The sequence below is a fragment of the Gouania willdenowi genome, chromosome 2, assembly GCF_900634775.1.
Source record: "Gouania willdenowi chromosome 2, fGouWil2.1, whole genome shotgun sequence".
Lineage (NCBI taxonomy): Eukaryota > Metazoa > Chordata > Actinopteri > Blenniiformes > Gobiesocidae > Gouania > Gouania willdenowi.
The window spans coordinates 6371229-6383285 of NC_041045.1; the positions used below are offsets into that span (position 1 = coordinate 6371229).

Genomic DNA, 12057 nt, shown 5'->3' on the forward strand with positions numbered 1-12057 from the left:
GAGAAAGAGAGAGAGAGAGAGGGAGAAACAGAGAAGAAGGAAGGGATGAAACATGCCTCTTAATAATTCATCTGACTGTCTTCATATTATTTACTTTTCTGCCGTGTGAAGCAGTATAAATAAGCTTCAGCATCGTCAATATTTTCTCCTCCATTAGCTCGACTAATGCAGCTTTAGATGACATGAAAATAAAAAACAATAATACACAACATATTCAGTAATTTTAGTATTTAGATCCTAAAGCGTAACATTTAACACGTCTGTGCTCGTACACAGTCGGGCTGTTAAAAATGATCTAAATATTGATACAATATTTAAATACACTGTATGGACAAAAGTATTTGGACCTTCTCTGTTGCCATAAGCATCTTCTCATCCAAATACTTTTGTCCACATGCTGCACGTCAACCTGACTAAAGTCTGTGTGTATTTAAGGCATCGACCTGCTACAATTAGCACAATAAGGGCAACGCTTGCTTCATGTTAAGGTGTGCGTAATGAAAACAAAAGCATGACACAGACCACATGAACTAGTATGACTAGCTTTTAACTAGGTTAAGCCCACAGGGTGACTTTAGCTTTCTTTGGAAAACAGAGTAAGGCAACAGGAAGTCACTAAGAAGGCAACGCTGCTACAAAGCTACAAGGCCATTGGGTAACGCAGAGGTGGGCAACTGTTAATGACAGCGAGGGACACGTTATTAACACTCACGTCAGCATTTTTAGTGTGCGTGTTTCCGTGATTTTGTTCATTTTATGTTGTGCTTTTGGAGTCATTTGGGCTAATTTTGTTGTTGTTTTGTGTATTTTTGTCTCCTTTGTGTGTTTTTTTTGAGTAATTTTGTCAATTGTTGTTGTCATTGTGTTTTTGGAGTCATTTTTGGGTAATTTTGATGTTGTTTTGTAAATAATAATAATAACTGTTATCTTTCTACCAGTCACTGTGTGTGTTTTTGGAGTCATTTTGCATGTTTGTGTTCTTGTTTTGCATATTTTTCTCTCATAGTGTAGTTTGTGGTCATTTTGTTTGTTTTTGGCATAATTTTGTGTATTTATGTTGCATGCTTTAATTGTTATATTGCAAATTATTCTCTCATTATGCGTGTTTTTGTTGTCATTTTGTATGTTTCCTGTCATCTTGTGCATTTTTGTTGTCATATTGTGTTTTTATTTGTAATTTTGTTGTCATAATATGTGTGCTTTTGCTGTTTTGTGTATTTTTCTGTCATTTTGTGAGTAATTTGTCTTTGCATTTACCTTTGAGGGACGCACAAAATTAAGGCGAGGGCCGCATGTGGGCCCCCCAGCTGCCAGTTGCCTACCTCTGGTGTACGGATGTGAACTCTACACACGTCACAGCTCTAGGGACCGGGGGTGTTTCCCCCGCTCTACCTCAGCCCTCCTTACTGGGACAGAATGTGAGTCCTATGGAGTGTTTCTGGAGAGCAGGTTTGCACACAGGCAACACCAGTTGGTCCTGGGAAGAGGTAGAGATGAATGAGTGAGTGAATGATGAATGAATAAAGGACAGGAGCATGAATAGTGAGAGAAAAAACGGTTGCAGTCAATAAAAAAAAAAAACATCCTAATAACAGTTGAGCAGCCGCTGAAGGCAGACGTATGTAAAGGAGTAATGCATAGATTCCAGCTCTTATTGGTTAGTCTGTAGTGACATCATCACAATATGCGCTGCTGATGTGGATGTCATTAAAAAGCACGAATGAACAAGCTCACATCCATTACTTTCCACCAATTTGAGTGGCTTCTTTGTCCGTTTCACTTCACGTTAAATCCCAGTGTGAGTGAAATCAGAGATTTAAAAAAAAAAAAAGAGGAACTAAATCAGACTGAGGTCTCAGAGCCCGCCCCGCTGTACGTGTAGCCCTGCTTCGAGTGGCGAGCCCCATCTGTGAACCGAACCAGGGGAGTGAAGGTGCAGTAGTCTGGCTTTTGCTTCCAACGTGTGATCATGACTTTTTTGTTAAAGGGTTCAGACCTTCGAGGGTTGGAGCCGTTCCTTTGGGGGTCGGAGGTGCGAGCCTTGGGCGGGCCGTGGAGAGACGCCAGAGGGGTGAACTCTGACAGCTGACCCTCGTAGAGTTTATCTGCACTCTGTGTGGAGAGAGACAAGAGTCACGTGGAGAAAAGACACGCGAGACCTGCAGCAGGAGAAAATACTGCTACACAAAAAGGAAACTTTTTTATTTTTGTCATAACACATGTTTTTGGAGTACTTTTGCATCTTTTGTTGTGGCTTTACATATTTTTTGATATTTGGGGTATTTATGTTGTCAGTGTGTATTTTGAGTATTTTTGTTGTCGTTTTGTATATTCTTCCTCTCATTTTGTGTGCACTTGTTGTTTTGTGATTTTTTTTTGTCATGTGTGTTTTTGGGCAAATTTTTGTTTGCCTATTTTTGAATATTCTATGTTTGTTGTCTTTTTTGTGTTTTTGAAGTCTTTTTTTGTTTTATGTCTTTTTCTATCATTTGGAGTATTTTGTTGACATAATATGTGTTTTTGGAGTAACTGTATGTCTTTTGCTGTCATTTTATGTATTTTTGTTTTTGTTTTGTGTATTTTTGTCATTTGGCATATTTTTCTCTCATTTTATGTATGGATGTTGGAGTAGTTTGGTGTCTTTTGTTATCACTGTGTATTTTTGGTGTGGCTTTAGTATATACTTTCTGTCATTTTGGGTCCTGTTGTTGTCATAATGTGTGTTTTTGGAGTCATTGTGTCATTTTGCTGTAATTTTGTTTTATTTTTGTGTCATCATGTGTGTTTTGGAGGCAATTTTTGCATGCTCTAAGCACTCTCAGAACTTTTATAAAAGTGTGCAGTAAAATAACCGTTAACACCTCCATGATTCTTTTATCACTTTTGGAAAAAAAATCAGTGTTTTGTAAAAAAAAAAAAAAAATGTGCTGAAACAATTGGGCAAAGTACGACAACAATGTCACCTCCTTTTAGTGCAAAACAAAGCATGTTTAGAGTTTGAAAACCAACCAAAAACAATAAAGGAAAACACATGCTTATGCTTAATATGAGCAACCATCAGCCATGCACGCCAACGGGTTGAGTAAAAAAACGAGCCACCAGATGGCACCAAAGCTCCATAAAACCAGTGGCGATGAAACTCCGGCTCAATGAAGACACACACACACATGCTGAGACTTCAGCCAGTGTTAGTCAGACAGAAGAAGCTAAAGTTCAGTCCTGAGAACCACCGCACACCAAACGCCGTCCCGCAGTCCCACACAGAGGAGCGTGGAGCGAGCTTTACCGTGCTGAGGCTCACGGGCCTCTGAGACAGCTATTCTGTCTAGTAAGAGGTCTGAGCCGTGGAGGGCCAGGGCTCTCTGAAACCTTCTGCCACTGACACGCTGTGGACACACACACACACACATCAGGGTCTTATCACATGCACATGTTTTAGAAAACAAGAATGAAACAAATCACGTTTCATGCCAAACAAAAGAAAACACAAAGACGTGAAATGAAGGTGGTGAGGCAGAGGGTGGGGACGAGGAAAGGCGGAGGAGGATCACCTCCAGAAGGGGGCGAGGTTAGAAACTGAGTCTGCTGGAGGTCTGGGACAGCATAAAGATGGTGGAAGGCTCGGAGGTGAGGCAGCGACGCTTCGTCTGTGACGTAGTAGGAGGAAGAGGAGGAAGAGGAGGAAGAGGAGGAAGAGGAGGATGGGGATTAACAGTTAAAGCAGTAACAGTCGGGATTCATTGATGTAACCCTGGTCCTGGAGAGCCTCTGTCCTGCATGTTTTAGTCCGATAATGACCTACCTTTTACATTCAGAGGAGCATCTATAACATGCAGGACAAGAGCTCTCCAGGAAATTACACGTTCCTGTAGGAGTAACAAATATCTTTCATTTCAGAGAATGTAAAGCGCTAATAATCATTCACAGCAATAAGAACAGATTAGGACAGGGATAGAATAGACGTTCAAAACTCAGAGGAAAAACACTTCACTGTTGGTTTTTAGAAGACGCTCAGCATTTATCCACAAGTAGACTTTCTTTAAATATTAATACCTCACACACAGTCACAGTGGTTTGAAAAACTGTCAGTAAACGATGTTTAACACTTTGTATCTGCAGCTTCTTTCCCATTACCGTAATCAGACAATGGTATTTCAAGCTGCTAAGACGATAGAAGATCATTTGCTCAAAAAGGTTTAAAGGTTTAAATTGCTGCTTGAAAATTTGTTTCGAAAACCTTTACGCATTGCATTGTGGGATGTGTTTTTACTTCATTCTTATTGTGATTTCTTGTGTTTGCCCCCAAAAAACTGCCAAAGTGACTTCCCGACACATTTCTGGAGTTTTTTTTCACATATTAAAAGTTGTGGCAAAACAAAAAAGGATGTTTTAATTTAAGGTTTACATGGAAAGAACTGAAGCTACCCACAATTGAAAGTCTCACAGAGTGAATTGAACTAGAACAAAAATGGTGTCAAGTCAATCACTGTCTTCCATGTCTGATGGAAAAAACACAAGAAATCACAGTAAGAATGAAGTAAAAACACTTCTGTGGATCCGTCTACGGGACTGCACATCCCACAATGCAATGCGCAAAACTACACTATGTCTTTATCTAATAAAAAAATAATCGGCTCCAGCAGCTTTAAACATGTCGTTCTGCTCCATAATCAGCTACAGAGTTAGCTGCTAAAAACACATCACTCTATTGTACGTCTCAGTTATAAAGCGTGGAAAAGCACGGCACACAAAGAGGCTTTTGGGCCACTTACGTCCAACAAAGCAGGAACGTAGCCGAGCTCGGCATAAATCTGCTGAGTCACAGTCACCATCGGTTACACGTCAGCACAGTTAGCGTCACGTCTACTCACGCGTGTGGCCGTAGCTGGCGTTTTTGTTTCCCCGCTCACCTGAATGCGCTCGGTGGTCGTCGGCCACAGCGACCTCCAGATGACCTTCTTCAGCACATCTGGCAACAGACTGGCTGTGATCAGCAGGATTATACTCAGCCAGGCCGGACCGCTGGACAACATCTGCATGAACACATAGTACATCCTCTGGTAGTTGAGGAAGGGCCTGGAGGAGAACAGAAAACAAGGTATTTAATACTCATCCATCCCAGGGTTGGGGTCAATTATAATTGTCATTGTGTAATTGATCATTAATTACAATTAGGACATGATTATAACTGTAATCGTAATCGAATTGTATCTGGGTTCAGATTGTTGACTTTGTAATTGTAAATGGCATGGAAGTTATGTGAAATTTGTCAATTTAATTTCAACAATTTAAATAACCATGTTACAGTTCTACGGCTTACACACATACATAGTTATATAATTATACAAATATGTTTCAGATTAACTTTTCCTACTACTGGTAAGTTCTCTTAAGGATCATTTTTACATTAAAAAAATGACATTGTGGGAAATAATTACACAAAAAAAGGCTCAGTCAGGAAAATAATAATTGTAATTTTAGTTGTAATTGGAAAAAATGTCGGTCACCATAATCGTAATTTAGTTGATAAATAATAGAAGACGTAAATGTAATTGACCCCACCCTATTGCGTCCGACCCATAGCCCTTACCAGATGATTCCTCCCCACAGCAGAGAGAAGACCACAAAGAAGATGAGAGATCCCCAAATGACAAAGTGGTTGATCCAGGTCCAGTAATGAGTATCTAGAGCCAACTGCAGGACAGAGGTGAGATGCACACGTATGAGAGTTCACGCCACGCACTGCATTTGTTTGAGTGACTCTTTCATTCTGTACCTTAAACGTGACGGTAAAGACGAGCACGGTGAAGACCAGAGTCCCGAATGTCCAGTTCCCAAACATCTGAGGGTTAAAAATAAAAACACACACTGTACTCTTTACATCTCATCGCCACTGCGTTAGCATCGTTTTTATCCATCACATGACTACATAAAGGTTAATTTCTCATGAAAGATAGACTCAGTGAGGATGAACCTTAAGTGAGGATGACACAGTGAGATTAACGCCAGTGCACGGACTCATTAGGGAGGCAATCAATCCAACAGATGGCAGGGAGCTCAGGACACATTCAGGTAATTATTGGACTCTCAGATGAGCGATGGATGAAAAACAGTGGGATGAGATGACTAGAACCATGGGAGGTGTTGCATGATTTCCATCATTACAGTAAAACTATGTAACACAAACACTAGTTAAGACTATTTATACACCAACAAAACTTTACAACTCATAGAAATCACTGCATTTCCATTCATGCATGAGGAAATAAGCTCTGATGAAGCTCATGAAAGGTTAATAGTATTTTCTACCACTAAGTACACTAAGTGTATAATTACAAACAATAGGACAAACCATAATCTGTGTGAGGCTTTAATGTATGCGTATGTGGCTCACATTGAGGAACAGAGGGTTTAAAAAGCTGCTACAAGGATGAAGGGCTACAGTTCTGCATGATACGTGATTCAGACGCCTTTCCTGCTTCAAAGGAAGTTAATGCTAACCTCTAAACAAGAGATGAGTATCTTTGATCACAACGAGGCCACAAAATGTGATTGTCTGATGTCAGCATTTAGAAAAATTACCAATCTGAATATTAACACAGGAAAGAACAAAGGATTATGTCTTTTGTTGTTGTTTTTGGAAATATTTTGTTTTAGTTTGGAGTAATTTTTAAATATTTCTGTTTTGAGTCATTCTGCATATTATTGTTTTTTGTGTTTTATGAGATATTTGGTGTGTTTTGGGGGTCATTTTTGTTGAGTATTTGTATATTTTTCAATTCATTATCTGTTGACATGCGGGTTTGTGTGTTTCTGGTCTCGTTTTGTGTTATTTTGGTCTAATTTTGTGTGTTTTTGTTCCCGTTTTGTTACTTTCTTGTTATTATGATGTCATTTTTTGTGTTTCCTGTTGATTTGTGTGTTTCTTTGTCATTTTGTGTATTTTTGGAGTCCTGGTGTTGTCCCTTTGTGTATTTTTGCAGCCATTTTGTTTATTTATCAAGACATTTAGAGTGTTTTTCTGTTATTATGTTGTTATTTCCATTTCATTTTCTGACGTGTGTCAAATTAAGTTCTCTATTTACAATCCCTTGTGTTAGAAGAAGAACAACATCCAACTCCAGTGGAAAGTGACCCTGAATTTGGACACCCGCGACCACTGAACAAAGGTGAGGGGCTACACAGAAGGCTAACGCTGGTGTACCAAGGGTACTGAGTGGGGGGGAGGGGGAGGAAATATGAGATAAACAGCTTGTTTGTAAATGGCAGGGTGACTACGACCAAACAGGACAGTGGAAAGTGGAGCTAGCAAGAGATGAGGAAGAAAAAGAAGAAGAAGAGAGACAGCGACAGGCTTACCATCTGTGTGTTGGTTGTCATTAGCTGGGAGGAGGAAACAGGAGCAAAAAGAAAAGGCAACAAAAACGTAAGAGGACAGAGAGAGGAAGAAGATATGGCCAGAAGAAAAAATAAATAAAAACCCCGACGTAAAAGATTAAACTGGTTCTGCAGCAGAAAGGAAAGAAAACCAACTGAAAGACGTTTAAAACAGTTCAGACATGCTGCTCGAACATCAGAGGGAACAACAAGAGAACACAGAGAGATGGAGAAAGACCTGCCATGCTGTGTATCAATTAAATACACAAAATAAATACATGATTCACAGTTTGTTTGTGTGAATCCCACAGTGAAGAACAGGTTAAACCTTGTGCACGTTACCTGGCCGTTGCTGGTGAAGGTGGTGTTGTCGAACAGGAAGTAAGCACCGAAAAACATCACGATGGCGTCGTACACGCCCAGAATGGTCCAGTATATGAAGATGGGCCAGCGCAGCAGAGAGTTCTTGGAAATATCTCTGAGTGGAGCCGAGCAGAGCAGCACATTAAAGACTGTAAACAGCTGTTGGCTTTGTTTGCACTCAAACTGTGACACTTTTATACACCTCAACAGAGAACTAATTCAGTTTTAAATGAGAAAAAAACCACTCATATTCTGGCTTTTTATCAGTCGACGGTATTAATCTGAATCAGACGGGCAGGTTTCTGCCCACCCGACTGGACCTCAGTGAGATAAAGTGGTGCCGTGATGGAAAATCAATGGCAAAAGCTTCTGCTGATAGTTTATTAAAGGCAAACTCAGTTACAGCACACTTTGGCTTTCAAACATAACTCATCTTCTCCTATTACTTTGTACATAAAGAGGCCAGTTAAGGGTTTCTAATTGTTTGAAATGTGCAAAATCTTCTCCAAGAATAATTCAGTGGAGACTCTCGTGACTGGATGACAGAAACATCTCAAGCAGCAGCACATTTACAGCAGTGACTGGAGTCAGATGCACACGTTCATTAACCCAGTAGAAGCTTAAATGCATTTGGTTTTTTAATAAATACAATTTTCTATTTGTAAATCTGTAAATGGGGAGTAGTTGTTTTCTTGCACTTTTACTTTTCTTGCATATATTTAACATTCTTGCACTGAAAGGGTTTGAATGTCATTTAGAAAAAAAAACATTCTGATTCTGATTATATTTCATTTGTGGCCTTAACTAAAACCTTCAGTTGTTTGGAACAGTTTTGATTATTCTTTAATCAATTCCATATATTTGAACAATACAATAGCAAGAAGAACAAGATTTTTTTATTATGAAAAAACATTTTATAGTTTTTTTTTAGGTTTTTTATTTATCTCCATTTAACTAAATAAAAATGTAATTAATGAATGATCTTCTTTTAAAGTTTGGGGTTTAAGGGTCTTGTTTAGAGACTGATGGTGAGGAAGGCCATGCCTGCTTACTGTCTCCTTTGTTCCCCCTAAGTTCCCCCGACACAGCCGACCAGAGATACTAGATATGCCACACAATTTCATTACATATATTGAACAGACTGTAGAACGTCAGCATGTGCAGTAAATTAATAATCAAACAATAGCGATATAAAGAGAGAAAGCAACAGGCATACGATGAATGGCTGTTCACTAGTGTGAATGACTGAGTGACGTCACAGCGGAAGCAGTGTTGCAGTGATTTTTACCATTAAAATATTTTACAAATAACTAATTTATAGAGCAGTTAAGTGGACGGATTAACTTTGATATAAAGAGATCAAAGGCACGCTGACCTGTAGAGAGTGGGATCCTTCTTCAGGATGTCCATGTTGATGTGCTGCTCGATGAGGCTGTAGAGCAGGATGGGCAACGATGTGAAGCTGATGTTGTACAGGGTCAGGTAGGCCGTGTCGTAGAGTGGCTGAGGTTTAGGACAGAGTGCGAGGTTAGCAGGTTAGCTATATCATCTTTGGTCTATAATCGCTGCGTACGCCATGTTTACAAACCTGCTGGGAGAAGCCACAGAAGAACTGGTAGAGAAACTGAGGGAAGATGAAACAGACATTCTGGGGGAAGAGAGAATTAAAGTTTAACTGGTTGGAATTTCAAGCAGCAATAAAATATGTATTTATGTTGAAATTAAACATCACCACACAAAAAAAACCTTAAGACAGAGGTTTCCAACATTTTACAGGTCGTGACCCCATTTTTATATCACAAATTTCTGGCACATCTTCCACAATTAAATCTAAAAAGCACAAACGTACAACATAACTCAGATAAGATGAGAAGGAAAAAAGCTTGAAAGATAAGGTCAAAGCTTCAGTTTGTGATCAGCTGTTGGTGTCGGCCTGAACGTTTGTGTTTAAGTTAACTTTCCCTCTCTGGCGCAATTTTCAAACATTTATCAAATTTTAATACTTTTTAAAACCCTGTTATATATGTAAGAGCTCAGACTACCTTATAGAAGAAGTATTGCACAAGTTCTGAGATGCGTATGTAGTAATAGTGCCCGTGCACCAGCAGCATCTTCTTCAGGTGTTTGAACTTTGGAACGGCGTAGTCGCTGTTCCTCACCGCCTGTCGGCCCTCCTTCCCCATAATCCCTGCAACAGCATGTAAGGTGTTTACATTAATCCCTTTGTCGGATGCTCGACTGTTTAACTGCCAGCTCCAATCGTCAGGGCGACGAACCGATGCCAACGTGGGCTTCCAGGATCATGCTGACATCATTAGCTCCGTCTCCAACAGCCAGAGTGATTGGGTGCTCCTTGGAGGCTTTGATCAGTTTAACAATCTGGAAATATAAAATAATACAGGTTGGTAAAAGCAAATCTTCAACAGCTGCTCGACCTTTAACCCTCCTATTATCCTCAAATATTACCAACACGCTTTACCCTTGGAATCAATCTGACCCCAGGGATATTTGCCTCCAGAAAATGATTTTCAAAAAATAATTCCTAATTTATCTAGAAAGTTTTTCACCCAAATAAACCTTATATGTTGTGGTGATGATATTCACTTTTCTGTAGCGCGTTTTAGAGTTAGCGTATCTTAAAAATCTTTCATCCAAATCTTTTCTAAATTGGGGTGTTCATTCATCACTCTCATAGAATGAACCATATTGACTGATGCTGGTGACCCCCCTTTCCTGTCATAAACATATGTATTTACTTATTTTTATCTCCTTTTTTTGTAACATAATTGGGGTTATTCGCTTTCAGACACATTGTGTCACAATGTCATTATTACTGTGAAAGAGCTGTTCCAAAACCTCACTGACAGTAAACCTTTTCCTAGAGGACACACAGGCAGACAAGTTTCACACAGCTAAAACAGCTTGGGGTCAAATTGACCCCAGAGGAACACCAATGCATACAGCACTTTGAAAAAATATAATCATGACAAGTCATGAAATATGAAGCAAAATAAAAAGATAACTATTTTTTTTTTGTTGAATGATAAACATTGAACGTGATCAAATTGACCCCGATATTAATAGGAGGGTTAAAGCCCTAAAGGTGAGGCATCATACTTGTGCTTTCTGAAGCGGGGCCATTCGGCAGCAGAGCACAGCGCTGCAGTTCCTGCAGATCTCCAAAAAAATCTCTTTGTAGTTCCCAGAGTTTAAGTCGTCCTGGTTGGGCCTCATCACCGCAGAGAGAGTGGCTCCATCGATGATCAGGCCGTAGTCGGTGCAGTCGCCTGAAAAACTGGACAAGCACATGCTTCGTCAAGCTCAACATCAGCGTGCCGTCGCAGTCTCTGACGAGCACACACACACACACCTGGAGAAGGTGTCCCGCGTCATGTCCCCGTGCTGCCTCAGCACTGTCCGGCTCAGGTCGAACAGGACGTCGTGGAGGCTTTGCTCCTCCGTGCGCTTGGTTGTCAGCTCCAGGATTTGAGTGCTGCGGCGAAACAGCTTACTGGCGTAGCAGGTCGCCGCCGCCGTCTCCATCTTATCGCCGGTTAGAACCCACACCTTCATCCCAGCTTTGTGGAGGGACTCGATGGTGTCTGCTGCCTTCTCCTGCAGCCTGTGGGAAAACAAGACGTTTGAATGAACATGCAAAGAATTCCCTTTACACGGTGATGCTCTTACTGACATTACCCTAACGTTACCCTAAAAAAATACATAATATATCCATTAAGATTGGTAAAAACATAATTTTAAAGCATTTTTAAACATACGTAAAGTTGACATATCTTTCAGGTCCCGAGGCAATTTGTTCCATAAGTGAAAAGTTTTTAAAAAAAATGTTTGTAAATAGTTGGTATTAAGACAACTGATGACTAAGTTGGAGTTTAAATTCAGTCGAGTATCGTAGAAGTGGACATGATGGGAGTATGTGATCTTTTCTTGAAATAATCTCAGTTGGCTGGTTAAAATCCTCTTCTTTAAACATATTAGTAAATTATAATCCATTTTAGTTTCAATAAGGGGCCATGATAAGGTGCAGTGTACAAAGAAACAAGTTATCGATATGAACTGATCCAGGCAGTTAAATTATAATCCCACACCTGTCCTCCACAGCAGTGGCTCCGAGCAATATCAGATCTTTCTCAATCAGGTCGTAGGCCTCAGCGAGTCGCCTGTCTCGGTCCTGTAACGCCAACTTAGCGTCGCTCAGCAGATGGCAAACCTCCTCGTACTGCTCGGGGCTCAGATGGCGATAAGCAACACAGAGCGTCCTCAGACCCTCCTGCAGTGATGAAAAACAAGAAACATGTA

At 40.2% G+C, this 12057-nt stretch overlaps 1 protein-coding gene across 9 annotated transcripts in view; it reads right to left on the bottom strand.

The window, feature by feature from the left end:
* Positions 1-943: 943 nt before the first annotated feature.
* The window catches only part of atp11a (ATPase phospholipid transporting 11A), a 44467-nt gene continuing 33353 nt past the window's right edge, over positions 944-12057 (bottom strand). For 2 of the 9 annotated variants that reach the window (XM_028463809.1, XM_028463800.1), the window contains exons 21-33: positions 11847-12028; positions 11111-11362; positions 10858-11035; positions 10017-10119; positions 9783-9928; positions 9329-9388; positions 9116-9243; positions 7720-7855; positions 7360-7383; positions 5777-5842; positions 5591-5694; positions 4911-5076; positions 944-2112 (exon numbers count right to left, since the gene is read on the bottom strand). In XM_028463809.1, coding sequence (XP_028319610.1) covers positions 1843-2112; positions 4911-5076; positions 5591-5694; positions 5777-5842; positions 7360-7383; positions 7720-7855; positions 9116-9243; positions 9329-9388; positions 9783-9928; positions 10017-10119; positions 10858-11035; positions 11111-11362; positions 11847-12028 — 1815 coding nt within the window. In that variant the 3' untranslated portion in view covers positions 944-1842. Of the gene's footprint in view, positions 2113-3286; positions 3648-4910; positions 5077-5590; positions 5695-5776; positions 5843-7359; positions 7384-7719; positions 7856-9115; positions 9244-9328; positions 9389-9782; positions 9929-10016; positions 10120-10857; positions 11036-11110; positions 11363-11846; positions 12029-12057 lie in introns of those variants that run through there. The other 7 variants (XM_028463818.1, XM_028463839.1, XM_028463821.1 and 4 more) reach the window with 7 other exon arrangements.